Below are 16,713 nucleotides of genomic sequence, written 5' to 3' on the forward strand. Positions count from 1 at the left end.
GGTCTGTCTAATTTGTCATGTAATTACAAATGAATTGTTTGGAATTCAACATTATATAAGTCTATTTCAGAATCTGACACAAAGGCTGGTTATAGGTTTCTGTGAGAATTTTATGACGTAGATTTGTATCAGAATTCTGAGTGCATGCAGTTTTAGTGTGTGATGGGGAGAGAGAGATAAAAACAGAGAGAAAGAGAGAGTGAGAGAGAAAGAGAGAGTGAGAGAGAAAGAGAGAGAGTGAGAGAGAGAGAGAGAGTGAGAGAGAGAGAGAGTGAGAGAGAAAGAGAGAGAGAGAGAGAGAGAGAGAGAGAGTGAGAGAGAGAGAGAGATAGTGAGTGAGTCAGTCTCCTGCAGGTAAACAACTGAGATTTCTCTTGGGAAACAGTTTTCAGATTCTCAAATGCTCTCTTGACAGAACACAAACACACTCCTTTTGTGTCCCATTTTCCATCTCCAACCCATTTAAATTCAACCCCCTTCAGAAAAGACAGCACACGGATCACACACACACACACACACACACACACACACACACACACACGCACACGCACACGCACACGCACACACGCACGCACGCACACGCACACACACACACACACACACATACACACACACACACACACACACACACACACACACACACACACGCACATATCCATCTCTAGCACCTATCTGCACCTCCAGCTTTCTGGGGTAGCGCAGGATGGTCATAAATCAGTCACATGAGCAACAGGAGACTCCTGTGAGAATAATGAATGAGAGAGATGCTTTGGCAACACTGTAGCTCATCCGCCATGCTAATTAAGGAACTTTGAACTGAACTGGCGTCAGGGTTGGGGTCAGGGGTCAGGGTTGGGGTGCTCTTACTTGAGGGTAGAGACCCCGTCTGGTGTGGTGGGCTCGTTGAAGCGGCGCATGTACTCGTGCATCTCCGGGAAACTCTTCTTCATGTAATCTTCAGCACTGCTCTCACGCACGGTTCCAAAGCGGAACCCATGAGATGGGTGATGGAGCTGCAGAGGAGGAGAGAGAGAGAGAGGGAGGAGAGAGGGAGGAGAGGAGAGAGAGGGAGGAGAGGAGGAGAGAGAGAGGGAGGAGAGAGGAGAGAGGGAGGAGAGAGGAGAGGAGAGGAGAGAGAGGAGGAGAGGAGAGAGGAGAGAGGGAGGAGAGGAGAGGAGAGAGAGAGGGAGGAGAGAGGGAGGAGAGAGGAGAGAGGAGAGAGGGAGGAGAGAGGAGAGAGGGAGGAGAGAGAGAGGGAGGAGAGAGGAGAGAGGGAGGAGAGAGGAGAGGAGAGGAGAGAGAGGAGGAGAGGAGAGAGGAGAGAGGGGAGGAGAGGAGAGGAGAGAGAGAGGGAGGAGAGAGGGAGGAGAGAGGAGAGAGGAGAGAGGGAGGAGAGAGGAGAGAGGGAGGAGAGAGGGAGGGAGAGAGAGAGAGAGGAGAGAGAGGAGAAAGAGAGAGGGAGGAGAGAGAGAGGGAGAGAGGGAGAGAGAGAGAGAGACTTTCCTTTATTATCAGTCAAAAGGAAACCAACTAGCAATAAGACCATATTAGAACCCTACCCCCTCACACACACACACACACACACACACACACACACACACACTCACATACACACACTACACACACACACACACACACACACACTCACGCACACGCACACGCACACGCACTCGCACTCGCACTCGCACACGCACTCGCACTCGCACACGCACACACACACACACGCACACACACACACACACACACACATATTCACACACACACACACACATACACACACACATATTCACCCTCCTCATTAGATAGATAGATAGAGAGATAGATAGATAAAGTATATAATATAAAAACACAATTAAGCAATAAGGACAGTAGAAGATAAAGAATATACTAAATATACTAAAATACAAATTATACTAATAACTACTAACTAACACTTAATCTAAATCAATTCTAAAAACAGTATCCACATAGTGGTGATTAATCAATGCGCTTGCAATGACTGAGGCAGGGACTGAGCCTGTGATTCTCAATTCACCACACACACACACACACACACACACACACACACACACACACACACACGCACACGCATACACACACACACACTCTCATATTCACCCTCCTCATTCACCACACACACACACACACACACACAACTCATACATCCATCAACCATAACAACTCCGCATAACGACTCAAGATCGCCAGGAAGAGAGGGAGAGGAGGAGGAGGAGGAAGAGGAGGAGAGAGGGAGAGAGGGAGAGAGTGTGTGTGTGTGTGTGTGTGTGTATGTGTGTGTGTGTGTGTGTGTGTGTGTGTGTGTGATCACATCCATACGTGTGTGTGTGTGTGTGTGTGTGTGTGTGTGTGTGTGTGTGTGTGTGTGTGTGTGTGTGTGTATGAAAGAGAGAGAGAAAGTATACACTCAATTTTTCATGTTCCATGTTACTGTTTCCCTTAATGCTGTCAATGTTCTAATTGTTCTGCTGTTTTAATTGAGCTTTGGCAACACTGTACCTACAGTCATGCTAATAAAGCAACCTTGAATTGAGAGAGGGAGAGAGAGGAGAGGAGAGTGGAGAGAGAGAGGGAGAGAGAGAGAGGGGGGGGAGGAGAGAGAGAGAGAGGGAGAGAGAGAGAGAGAGAGAGAGAGAACAGGTGGGAAGTGTGGGAGACAATGGGGAGAGAAGAAGAGACGGAAAGAAAGCAAGATGAAAGGAGAAGATGGAAAGAGGACAAAGAGAGAGAAAGAGAATCAGTCAGAGGCAGTGAGACGAAAGAGTGTGTCCCAGTCAATGAGACGAAAGAGTGTGTCCCAGTCAATCTGGGAGTGCTGAGGAGACGCAGACACAGAACCAATCTGGAGGAGGAGGAGGAGGTGGAGGAGAGGAGGAGAGGAGGAGAGGAGGAGAGGAGGAGGTGGAGGAGAGGAGGAGAGGAGGAGAGGAGGAGGTGGAGGAGGAGGAGGAGAGGAGGAGAGGAGGAGAGGAGGAGGTGGAGGAGGAGGAGGAGGAGAGGGGGAGGAGAGGGAGAGGAGGAGGAGGAGGAGAGGGGGAGGAGGCGCAGAGTGAGTCAGGGGGGAGATAAGAGTGGAGAGTGAGGGAGAAAGATGGGGCTACGGAACAATAACTCAGCTCACACACACACACACACACACACACACACACACACACACACACACACACACATACACACACTCACACACACACACACACACACACACACACACACACACACACACACACACATACACACACACACACACACACACACACACACACACACACACACACATACACACACACACACACACACACACACACACACACACACATACACACACACACACACACACATGACAAAGAGACACAGAGAAAGTCTGCAAGATAGGAAATCCTCTTCACTTGCACCTGTCGTCATCTACACACACACATTACACAGAGACACACACACAGAGAGACACACACACACACACACACACACACATCCACACATCAAAGGAGCTTTTCAGAGGAACATCCTCATCCACACATACTTACTTACGTGACCAAATTAGCTGAGGGGGGACGGGGGGGGGGACGGGGTATCTATCTCAGGGCCGTGGGGGGGGTATCTCAGGGCCGTGGGGGGGTGAGGGGGGGGGGGGGGTATCTATCTCAGGGCTGGGAAGGGCACATTAGCTGGGCTGCATCACCCCTATTTGATCCATCCTCCATCACCTGGCCTGACTCTCCTCCACCACCTGGCCTGACTCTCCTCCTTCACCACCGCCTCCACCACCTGGCCTGACTCTCCTCCACCACCTGGCCTGACTCTCCTCCATCACCACGCCTCCACCACCTGGCCTGACGTGACTCCACCACCAAGCCACCACCACCTGGCCTGACGTGACTCTATGTTCTGGCCAAAACAAAGCCTCATTGCAGCGTCCGTCTCCGCCGTCTGTAAACAACCATCTCTCATCTCTCTCCTCATCTCTCATCTCTCTCTCATCTCTCATCTCTCATCTCTCATCTCTCTCTCATCTCTCATCTCTCATCTCTCTCTCATCTCTCATCTCTCATCTCTCTCTCATCTCTCATCTCTCTCTCATCTCTCATCTCTCTCTCATCTCTCATCTCTCATCTCTCATCTCTCTCTCATCTCTCATCTCTCATCTCTCTCTCATCTCTCATCTCTCATCTCTCTCTCATCTCTCATCTCTCTCTCATCTCTCATCTCTCATCTCTCTCATCTCTCTCTCATCTCTCATCTCTCATCTCTCATCTCTCATCTCTCTCTCATCTCTCATCTCTCTCATCTCTCATCTCTCATCTCTCTCTCATCTCTCATCTCTCATCTCTCTCTCATCTCTCATCTCTCTCTCATCTCTCATCTCTCTCTCATCTCTCATCTCTCATCTCTCTCTCATCTCTCATCTCTCATCTCTCATCTCTCTCTCATCTCTCATCTCTCTCTCATCTCTCATCTCTCATCTCTCTCTCATCTCTCATCTCTCATCTCTCTCTCATCTCTCATCTCTCTCTCATCTCTCATCTCTCATCTCTCTCTCATCTCTCTCTCATCTCTCATCTCTCATCTCTCATCTCTCTCTCATCTCTCATCTCTCTCTCATCTCTCATCTCTCATCTCTCTCTCATCTCTCTCTCATCTCTCATCTCATCTCTCATCTCTCTCTCATCTCTCATCTCTCTCTCATCTCTCATCTCTCTCTCATCTCTCTCTCATCTCTCATCTCTCCTCTCTCTCATCTCTCTCTCATCTCTCATCTCTCATCTCTCATCTCTTTCTCATCTCTCTCTCATCTCTCATCTCTCATCCGAGAGAATTCCCGAAGAGCCACAACTAAAATGAGCTCCTAAACTTTTTAAATATTTGGACAGAAAATGGACAGAATTTTGGGAGAAAATGATACATAATTACTTATAAAAACTAGGAGAAGATCTTGTCTGAAGATAAAAGTGATATTCGCAAAAGAAGAGAAAACAAAACACCAAAATAAGCTTGAATTACCCTGAGGACTATGCTACAAGTGGAGAGCAGCAACCCCAATAGCAGAGATTAGCAAACAAGAGCTACAACAAAGATCAAAAGAGCTTCAATGAACCAATCTCTAAGGGCATGCCACTAACAACCCAACCAGCAGCAAGGTAGGCACAGACATCTCTACCTGATAGTCATCCGGAAAGCAAGGACTAAATATTGAAATACATACAACAAATTGTTGAAATCAAATCAGAAGGAGATTAACTTCACTTAGCTAACTAGCTAGAGAGAATTTTCTCCTGTCACGGCAGAGTGCAGCAGAGCCGTTGGAAATTGCAACATTGTAACATCTGGCTACCATGGCAACCATGCTAGGGCAGAGCAGAGAGGTGGAGTTTCCTAACAGTTGCAAATCTGCTACTGCAAGAGGGAAGTACAGAGAAAAACTTCTTAAAGAAAATCCTGACACTCTTTTCTGTGACTATATCTGCATCAAGGGCAAGAGAATAAAAAGCAACCTAATCTTCCACACAAACTGTAGACCTGAATGGAAAGAAGCCATATACAGTGAATACAAGTTTACAGTGAGAGAGGGGATTGGCCGGGGTGGAAGGATCATCATATGTAGTGATGACAGCTTGGACACAGATAATGCTGTGCTCACAATTACATACTACACCACTAAAGGAACAGTACTACTGCAAGGTAATGAGGCTAGCTTGATATCTTTTGAGGAAAAGTTCCCTAAGATGAAAATACAGGTGGATAAGAAGAAAGGAGGTGCAGTTGTAGACCACGCAGACAAGGAGCCCCCTCTGCCCACAGCACCCCCTCCCCCCCCCCTCCCCCTTCTCACACACAGCCCACTCTGCCTGCAGCAGCCATTCCCCCTCCCCCCCTCTCATGATAGGCAGCTGAGGACAGCTTGGCACTGCTGGAGCTGGACTTTACTGAGTTCAGGAGCAGATACAGGCCAGACTCCATGAGACAAGCAACAGCAAACTTGGTGCAGCAACTCAGACATGAGGTTCAACAACTTAAAGCTGACATCAATACAATCACACCGCTGCTTTCAGGAGTACTTTGAAGGAGGTACAGGACGAAAATAAAGAACTAAGGCAACATATTACCAACTTGCCATGCCAACAGCAGAGAAAAGTCCTTCACAACACAACTGCAGGAGATGAAAGAACAACTAGTTAACCTACAGGCCTGTACACAGCCTCCATGCTGCACCCATACAAACTGCCATAACCCAAGTACATCGGTCAAAACACCAGCAGATGGAATTACTCCAGTGGCACAACTTTCCACAAGCAGACCAGCTCTTCCCAAAGCTACACCCTCTTCTCACAGCCAGCCACCCCACCCAACACCCCTGCCAAGCAGAACAGCAGATGACCGTCCGCAGGTTGTCCTGCTGATGGACTCAAATAGGAAATTTCTGGACCTTGAGAGACTATTTCCAACAACACCAGGTCCTCCTCAAACACTGCAGCACAACCAAGCAGGCATTACAGCTGCTGGAAAGAAAGACTCTGGGAAACCCACAGGTAATCATCATTCACACTGGCACCAATGACCTCATCATTAAACCCACAGGTAATCATCATTCACACTGGCACCAATGACCTCATCATTAAACCCACAGGTAATCATCATTCACACTGGAACCAATGACCTCATCATTAAACCCACAGGTAATCATCATTCACACTGGCACCAATGACCTCATCATTAAACCCACAGGTAATCATCATTCACACTGGCACCAATGACCTCATCATTAAACCCACAGGTAATCATCATTCACACTGGCACCAATGACCTACACTATCTACACAGGTGATCATCATTCACACTGGCACCAATGACCTACACTATCTACACAGGTAATCATCATTCACACTGGCACCAATGACCTACACTATCTACACAGGTAATCATCATTCACACTGGCACCAATGACCTACACTATCTACACTGCTGAGACCCAGTAATGCTCCCTGATGCCCGCGTGGTTGTCTCGACCCGACTACCAAGATACGATACCACCTCACGTCATCAATGGCATAAATGCGGATGTCTACAGAGGATGCACAACCCTGCCTAATGTGCATATGGCACACCATTCCACCATCAGCCTGAGGGATATGTATGACGGGATCCACCTACACAAGGACAGGATAGGAAAGTTTGCAAAATCCCTCAAAGACTGTGCACTGGCTCGCAACCCCAACACCACCATCCGCCACGACATGCTCCGCCACGACATCAACAACAACTCCCACCCATCCCTGTGGTTCAACGTGTTCCAGAGGACAGACCAGCAGCCCTCCACTCTCCCACCAGTACGAGGACAACAACACACCCACGTCCCACCAAGTTGAAGGCCAGCACCCCCCCTGCGAGAAAGCCCCCCCCGAAGGAAAGGCCTCAGACCTATGCAGCCGCAGCAGCCCAACCAGTAGGCCTAACCACTAACAAACCCACAGAGCTGGGGGAAATTAAAAATATACTTCACCTGTTGTGCAGCAAACTTCTGGGTAACAAATAATAATGCACCCCCCCCCCCCCCCCCCGCCAATAGACACCCCTCCCCTTCCCCTCCCATCATCCACAGCCCCTTCCTTCATGACATCACAAGGAATACCCCCCCCCCCCGAACAGGTCACATACTACCCTCACCCCCCACCCCCCCAACCCAACGCACACACTGCTAATGGATCCCCCCTCCCCTCCCTTGTCACACCATCACCCCCCAATGCCATTATTCACCCCTGTTCCACCCCCCACCCCCATTGCAGCTGTGTATGAATGTTCAAACATTGTCTGAATTTGTATTTCTCAAACTTGTATCATTATCCACAGACTTTGATTTGATTAGCCTACTCTATTCAAATAACTTCTTTAATCTGTTCCATTGAATTTGTCCATTTTGTGAAAGTATGAATTCATTTTATGTTAGTTGTTGGAACATACAAGGACTCTACTCCTCAACATTTGGTATTAAGAGTACTCAACCCGAGTTTTTGAAAAACATTGAAAATGTGGATATTCTTATCCTCACTGAATCATGGTGCCACACAGATACACCCACACACTGTCCTAAGGGATACAATGAAATTGTAATCTCCTTGCTCAAACTCAATGGCATCTGTCATGGCAGAAACTCTGGGGGAATATTGGTGTGGTACAAGTAAAAAAACCTTACTAATCACCTTTCTATCATCCAAATAGGGAAATCACACTGTTGGCTAAAATTAAAAAAGAGCTCTGGTATATCAATTAATGATATATACCTTTGTACCATATACATCCCACCAATAGAATCTCCCTATTATGAGGAGGACTACATAAGCAATCTCTACACAGACATCAGCCATTTCCAGGCCCAGGGAAATGTGCTGATATGTGGGGACCTAAATGCCAGGACTGGGTGTGAAATAGATCACATAGACCCTCATGGTAACAACCACGTGTTTGGTCAAAACAACCTTTATTTTACACCAAACTTACCCCAGAGAAACAGCCTTGACCGTACTGTCAATAAAAATGGTAAAGAGTTAGTGCATCTCTGTCGAGCTTTAGGGCTGTATATGCTTAATGGCAATGATCAGAGGGGACTCTTTAGGGAGGTTCACGTATTGTTCAGCTCTTGGAGCTAGTGTAGTTGACTATGCAATCACTGACATGGACCCCAACTCCTTCAGAGCATTCACTGTCAGGCGGCAAACTCCACTATCGGATCATAACCAGACTAACATCTTTCTCAAAATCATACAGCAGCCCAAAACAGAGTCCAGCAAGCTATTCCGTCTCAATGGGACATATAGATGGACTCAGGACAGCCCAGATAACTTTTTAAAAGCTCTAAATTCTTCAGAACTAAAACAATGCATTAGATCCTACAACTCAAAATGTTTTGAGATTAGCAAAACTGGTGTTAATGAAGCCACAAAAGAACTAAACAAAATATTTCTGAAAGCAGCAAATGTAGCTGGCATGAAGAAGTCTAACAAAAATCGAGCAAAGAACAAAACTGAAGAAAAATGGTTTGACAAGGAATGTAAACAACTCAGGACTAGATTGAGGCATATTTCCAATCAAATCACCACCAGCCTGAAAATACAAATCTTAGAAAGAACTACCACAAAACTCTTAAACACTATAAAATGTTGCTGAGAAAGAAAAAACAGAATGACACCAACACAACTCTCAGCAAAATCGAAGCATCTATACAAAATAATCAATTTTGGGAGATGTGGAATGGTCTGAGCAAAACAAAACCTCAGAACTTACCGATTAAAAATGGTGAAATCTGGAAAAAGCACTTTGAAAATTTGTATACAGACATCTAACCTCAAGATCTACATTCGAATTATGAAAAAACCATGGAAAAATTACAATCCCTTGAAAAGACAATTAAAGACAACCAAAACCCCCTTGACTTCCCAATTACACAATTCGAACTTGAATCCAAAATTAAAAAACTCAAAACAAAAAAATCCTGCGGCCCTTTAAAACAAAAAAATCCTGCGGCCCTGATCACATCAGAGGAGAAACGCTTAAACACAGCACCCCTGAACTGCAAAGGGCTATACTCAAATTGTTCAATCTCACTTTAACTTCTGGCTGTTTTCCTGACATCTGGAGCCAAGGGTACATTACACCCATCTACAAAAGTGGAGATAAATTGGACCCCAATAATTTTAGAGGCATCTGTGTGAACAGTAGTCTGGGGAAGGTGTTTAGCAGCATTATCAACGAAAGAATAGTAGCCTTCCTTAAGGAGCACAATGTCCTCAGCAAAAGTCAAATTGGATTTCTTCCAAATTACCGCACTACGGACCACATTTACACCCTACACACCCTAATAACTAAACATGTAAACCAAACACAAAAAGGAAAAATATTTGCTTGTTTTGTTGATTTCAAAAAAGCATTTGATTCAATCTGGCATGAAGGACTATTTTATAAACTTTTACAAAGCGGTGTAGGGGGTAAAGTTTACCAATTAGTTAAGGAAATGTACTCTGAAAACAGAAATGCTGTGAAAATTGGCGACAAAATTACAGAATACTTCACTCAAAAAAGAGGAGTGAGGCAGGGCTGTAGCCTCAGTCCAACACTGTTCAATATTTACATCAATGAGTTAGCGGTGCAGTTGAAACAGTCTACAGCTCCTGGCCTTACCCTAAAAGAAAAAGAAATTAAATTCCTCCTCTATGCAGACGACCTGGTGCTGATATCTCCCACTGCACAGGGACTACAGCAGCACCTGGACCTGCTAGAGAAATACTGTCAGCACTGGGCCCTGACAGTAAATCTAAAAAAAGACAAACATTATGATATTCCAAAAGAAGCCCAGATGTCAGGAACACTGATACCCTTTCAATCTAGGCAGCACCGCCCTAGATCACACGATGCAGTACACGTACCTCGGCTTGATCATAACTGCATCTGGGAGCTTTAGCATGGCAGTGAATGCTCTAAAAGAAAAAGCTTGCAGAGCGCTATATGCAATAAAAAGAAACTTCTGGAAAATAAATATACTGTACCAATTAAAGTTTGGCGCAAAATATTCGACTGTGTTATCCAGCCTATTGCGTTATATGGAAGTGAGGTATGGGGTCCACTCAGTGTGCACAGCTACACTAGATGGGACAAGCATCCTGTAGAATCCCTACATGCAGAATTCTGTCGATTAATTTTAGAAATCCAAAAGAAAACACCAACCAATGCATGTAGGGCTGAATTAGGCAGATTCCCATTGGCCATCAACATACAAAAGAGAGCACTTAAAGTCTGGATGCATCTCCAAACAAGTCCCAGAGACACACTGCATTTCATCGCAGCAAAAACTCAAGATCTGAACCCCGACAAGAGTCCTCTGAGTCAGCTTGTGCTGAGACTAAGTAATCCCCCTCTAACAAATACTAATACACTCTCTCAGCCAAGCTCTGCTTTTAGACTAAATCTCAACCAGATTTATCCAGAAATCTAAAGAAAAATATTTGGAACATTGGCATAATGAAACAAAAAAACAAAACAAACTAGAATGTTATCGGTCCATAAAATCTAAATATCAATTAGAAGAATATCTCTCTACTGTCAGAGATATAAAGCAGAGACAGATCTTGACCAAATACAGACTTAGTGACCACAGCCTAGCCATAGAAAAAGGCAGACTAAGAAAGTCATGGTTGCCAAGAGAGCAAAGAGTCTGTGGTCACTGTACGACAGGTGAGGTTGAGACGGAGGTGCACTTTCTTCTTCAATGTAAGAAATATGGATTTATTAAAGATACCTACTTCGATAAATTTACCAACCTAATCCCGAAGTTCCGAAACCTGGGAGAACAGGAAGTACTGCCTGTCTTACTTGGACAGAAAGGACAGACAGCAGCTCTTGCTGCTAAATATGTCACTGAATGCCATAGAGCGAGGGACAGTGATTAGACACTATACACACTATACACATGAAATACCTACCATTTTCAGCACAGACACACACACACACACACACACACACACACACCACACACACACGTTTATATGTATAAATGTCTTATCTATCGTATGTTCTGTATTGTATTGTTTGATGTCCTGCTTTGGCAATGCAAAGAAATATTTGTCATGCCAATAAAGCTACCTTGAATTGAATTGAATTGAATTGAATCTCTCATCTCTCTCTCATCTCTCATCTCTCTCTCATCTCTCTCTCCACTCATGTCTCTCTCATCTCTCTCTCATCTCATCTCTCTCTCATCTCATCTCTCTCTCTCTCATAAAGACATAAAACAAAACATCATGCATCATACATTACTGCAACGGCAGTGTGTGTGTGTGTGTGTGTGTATGTGTGTGTGTGTCTGTGTATGTGATGGTGTGTGTGTGTGTTTGAGTTTTTGTGTGCTTCACTGATGAAGTGACTCCCTTTGTTTATGGCAAGCATCTATATATCTTGCTGTGACTCTTGCGCTCTTTTGTTCCTCTCCTAATAGTATTCTTAGACTTGGATCCTTAAAGTTTTGAAGGTCTGGATGCATTTCTCTGAATTTAGGAAAGAATTGAACTCGTATGTCTTTCCATTGGCAGCATTCAGCCAAGAAGTGAAGCTCTGTTTCTATGGCACCTTGGTTGTAATTGGTGCACAGCCTGTCTTCTCTGGGCAGCCAGGTTTGCCTGTGCCTGCCCTTCTCAATAGCCAGACTGTGATTGCTTAGTCTGTACCTGGTCAAGGTTTTTCTCTGTCTGGTATCAGTGACTGTGGATAGGTAGTCTGCCACAGTGTACTCTCCGTTTAGGGCCAAATAACATTGAAGTTTATTTTGTCTTTTTGTTGTTTCAGTCCAATATGATAAGTAATTTTGTTTTTCTGTATTTATAATTTGGTTAGGCCGAATTGTTTGAGAAAGGGTGGCAAGGTCCTGAGGCTGACTATTAGTTGTGTTAGTTGTACTATTAGTATGTGTGAGTCTCAGGACTAGCTGGATGAGGGGACTTGTTTTTACACTCATCTCTTGGCTTTTTAGGGCTTTATAACAATAGGAGTTGGGGTCGCTTGTTTTGAGATGTTCGAAGAATTTGATAGCTCTTTTTTCAATTTTAATTAGTAAAGGGTATTGGCCTAATTCAGCCCTGCATGCATTGTTAGGTGTGTTCCTCTGTACCTTGAGGATGCTTTTACAGAACTCTGCATGCAGGGTTTCGATTGGGTGTTTGTCCCATTTTTCAAATCCAATGTACATAAAAGGACCCCACACTTCACTGCCGTATAATGAAATTGGTTCGATAACTGTTTGAAATATTTTGAGCCAGATCCGAATGCGTATGTCAAATTGAATAGTTTTTTTGATGGCATAGAAAGCCCTTCTTGCTTTCTCTTTCAAATCATTCACGGCCTAGTTGAAATTACCAGTTGAACTGATTTTTAGCCCAAGATAGGGGTAATTTTTTACTTGTTCGATTTCATATGTACCAAGGGTTAATTTCTTTCTCTGATGTCTGGATTTTTTCTGGAAGGTTAGTATTTTTGTTTTTTGTGGGTTAATAGTCAGGGCCCAGGTCTGACAGAACTTGTGCAGGACATTTAGGTTCTGCTGTAGACCCTCTTCTGTTGGAGACAGCAGAACCAAGTCGTCCGCAAAAAGAAGAAATTTGATTTCGGAGTCATTTAATAGGAGGCCAGGGGCTACTGACTGCTCGAGTCTTTTTGCCAATTCATTAATATATATATTGAAGAGGGTCGGTGATAGAGGACAGCCCTGTCTCACACCCCGTTCTTGAGTGAAGAATTCTGTTTGTTTGTTTCCAATTTTAATTGCACATTTGTTGTTTAAATACATTGTTTTTATTATGTTGTATGCTTTTCCCCCTACACCAGATTCAATAAGTTTACAAAATAGTCCATCATGCCAAATAGAATCAAAGGCCTTCTGGAAATTTACAAAGCAAGCAAATATTTTTGTTTTATTTTGGTTTACATATTTATTTATTAAGGTGTGTAGGGGGAAAATATGATCTGATGTTCTACATTTTGGTAAAAAAACAATTTGACTTCTACTCAGGGCATCATGCTCGATAAGGAAGTTTATTATTCTATTGTTTAAAATGCTACAAAATAACTTCCCCAGATTACTGTTTACACAAATGCCCCGGTAGTTATTAGGGTCGAATTTGTCTCCACTTTTGAAAAGGGGTGTAATGAGTCCTTCATTCCAGACATCAGGGAAGTATCCGACACTCAGAACCAAGTTGAACAGTTTTAGAACAGCCAGATGAAAATTGTGGCTTGCATTTTTAATCATTTCATTGAGGTTCATGCTGTGTTTCCCATAGAGGTTTTCAAAGTGACTTTTCCATACTCCTCCATTTTGGATGGCAAGTTCCTCATGTTGCTTTTTGTTAAGTTTATTCCAGTTATTCCAGAAATTATTTGAATTTAAAGATTCTTCAATTGTCTCTAATTGATTTTTTGTGAACTGTTCCCTCTTCTTTCTGAGTGTGTTTTTGTATTGTTTAAGCTCTTCATAATAGTTAAGGCGTAAAACCAGGATTGTCGGGTTGTCTCTCTCCCTCCTCTCTCTCTCATCTCTCTCTCATCTCTCTCTCCACTTATCTCCTCTCCTCGCATCTCTCTCTCATCTCTCTCTCATCTCTCTCTCCTCTCATCTCTCTCTCCACTCATCTCTCTCTCTCTCATCTCTCTCTCCACTCATCTCTCTCTCATCTCTCTCTCCACTCATCTCTCTCCTCTCATCTCTCTCTCCACTCATCTCTCTCTCATCTCTCTCCACTCATCTCTCTCTCCTCTCATCTCTCTCTCCACTCATTTTGCTCTCCTCTCATCTCTCTCTCCTCTCATCTCTCTCCACTCAGTGCTTTCTTTTGAGAGCTCCTCAAAGGTCTTCTCCCCCCCCCCCCCCTCACGTGCACCCTGTCTCTCCTCACCTTGGCATCGTGAACCCCCGAGAGCTCCTCGAAGGTCTTCTCTCCGACCATGACGGCGGCCAGGTTGGCTGTGTAGCTGGACAGCACCAGCAGGCAGAAGATGGCCCACAGGTTCATGAGGAAGCGGCCCGTCCAGCACTTGGGAGTCTTGCTGGAGACGGTGCGTCCGAACAGGATGGCGTAGCACAGGTTGAGCGCTGACGAGTAGGAGAAGACCTTGAGGCGGTTTCGCCCATGCGGCGTCATGCCGAACGGGCTCTTCCACTCGTAGAGCGTGAGGAAGAGTGCGGTGATGTGCAGCGCCACGAAGATGCCCACCCACATTGACCAGTGCAGTGGCCACATGAAGGCGCCGATGGGCGCGGCCGTGTCCTTGCTGCGCACCAGGATGCCCAGGCTGGTGGAGAAGAAGGGGCTGGTGAAGTCGATCACGCGGCTGCGCGCAGAGTTGATGCTGAAGGAGGTGACCGCCATGTCTGCCACGCCACTGAGCAGGTCGCCCACGAGCCCCGTCCAGCGGCCGCCCTTCCACGCTCCGTACTTGCCGTCCCCCACGATGTAGAGGTCGAAGTCGAAGTGCAGGTCCTCAGCCAGCTTCTCCAGCAGATCGATGCAGTAACCGTAGCAACACTTGCTGTACTCGGCGGGGATGAAGCTGCGGTTGCCTAGCGACAGCTCCTTGAAGTAGCGCTCCAGCATCTCCGTGCTGTTGGTGCCCGCGTCCAGGCAGTACTGTCCCGCCGGGCAGTTGCCGTCCTCATCTACCTCCCTGGTGAAGACGAACGGGTGCTCGACCAGCGTCACCACGCGTATGCGGCTGCCCGTTACCGGCGTGCCTGCCCGCCACCGCCCGCCCTCCCGGCCGCGCTGGGCCTCGGCGCGTTGCCGTGGTGACGACCCCTGCCACAGGCCCTGCTCCTCCACCTCCAGCTGACCTCCCTCCCAGCTGCCCACAGTCACCCAGGTGGGCTGGCCAACCGCGTCACGCCGCAGGCTCCACACGTGCACCCGCTGGGACGTCTCCACGCGCGACGTGTTCCACTGGACGCTCACCGGACCCGTTAGACCCGTGAAGGACGTGTTGGACAGGAACCTGCAGGACACAAAGGTCAGGAAGCACAGGGCAAAGGTCAGGAAGCACAGGGCAAAGGTCAGGAAGCACAGGGCAAAGGGCAAACGGGTAACTGTACACGTTTGTGTGTGTGTGTGTGTGTGTGTATGTGTACGTGCTACTACTGTGAATTAACAGCCAATACAATGTAACTACATGATCAGTTCCACACAATAACACACACTACATGTACATGGGAGCACGTAACACAATAACACACTATATGGAAGCACGTAACAGCATGATGACACCTGTGGACTAATGGAATATGTTGCTGCTTTAAGGCTGTAGAAATGATGACACCTGTGGACTAATGGAATATGTTGCTGCTTTAAGGCTGTAGAAATGTGTGCAAGAGGACCTGAAGATGGCTCCGTCTGCCCAGACTGTGTCTCAAATCGTGTACTTCTGCACTTGCAATACCTCATTTGAGTGCATGAGGGTGTTCACACTGAAAATTCCAACGACACGAAGGGCGCTGCAAGTTCCCCAATGGTGCACTCATAGCGGTCAAAAAGCTGAGTGTGCAACGCTGGACACTTTTCGCCCTTAACGGACGCCATCTTGCCCAAATAGCGGAAGGGGAGGGAGCGTTTTCAAACTTGTGGTAATCGCGGTTGAGAAAGCTGAGGCAGCAGCAATGGAAAACAGACTTTACGGAGGTACAAGCAAGTTATAACATAAACGGTTCATGTTTTTACACAGTATGACCATGTCACTGTCGAATTGAGAACGCCAATAAAGTTATATTAAAATGTTTGCGATCGTCATTTCCGTGAAGTGCACGGAGTTAGTGTTTGAGACAATACTATTTTGTTAAAATTTGCGCACTCCGCCAGTAAGCACACAGTGCACATAGTGTACTACACGAAAGTGTACTCACTTAAGTACACCAATTGAGACTCTAAATGATCTGAAAGGATGCTATCTTATGACAGCTGCTAGCTTTACTGGTCATCTCTGAACATGTATAAACTTGCCCTGAATAATATTATTTATGCTTTTGAATATTTATGAAATCCAACTATTGTATCTTTAAATATCTGTTTATGAATCTATGTTGGAAATTAGCAAGATTACTGCAGAATGGATGTATGTGACTGTTTACTTAGTGGTGGCGCAGGAAAAGTAAAGACCTGGGAGCTCTTTGAATTGTAGCCT

General features: G+C 45.7%; 1 protein-coding gene across 1 annotated transcript in view; it reads right to left on the bottom strand.

Annotated features, from left to right (window-relative positions):
• Nucleotides 1-16,713, bottom strand: part of grin3bb (glutamate receptor, ionotropic, N-methyl-D-aspartate 3Bb) — a 172,647-nt gene that overhangs the window by 19,984 nt on the left and 135,950 nt on the right. Inside the window, 2 exon segments of the mRNA XM_042111786.1 lie at nt 868-1,013; nt 14,442-15,534. Coding sequence (XP_041967720.1) covers nt 868-1,013; nt 14,442-15,534 — 1,239 coding nt within the window.

This window comes from Alosa sapidissima, chromosome 12, assembly GCF_018492685.1.
Source record: "Alosa sapidissima isolate fAloSap1 chromosome 12, fAloSap1.pri, whole genome shotgun sequence".
NCBI lineage: Eukaryota > Metazoa > Chordata > Actinopteri > Clupeiformes > Clupeidae > Alosa > Alosa sapidissima.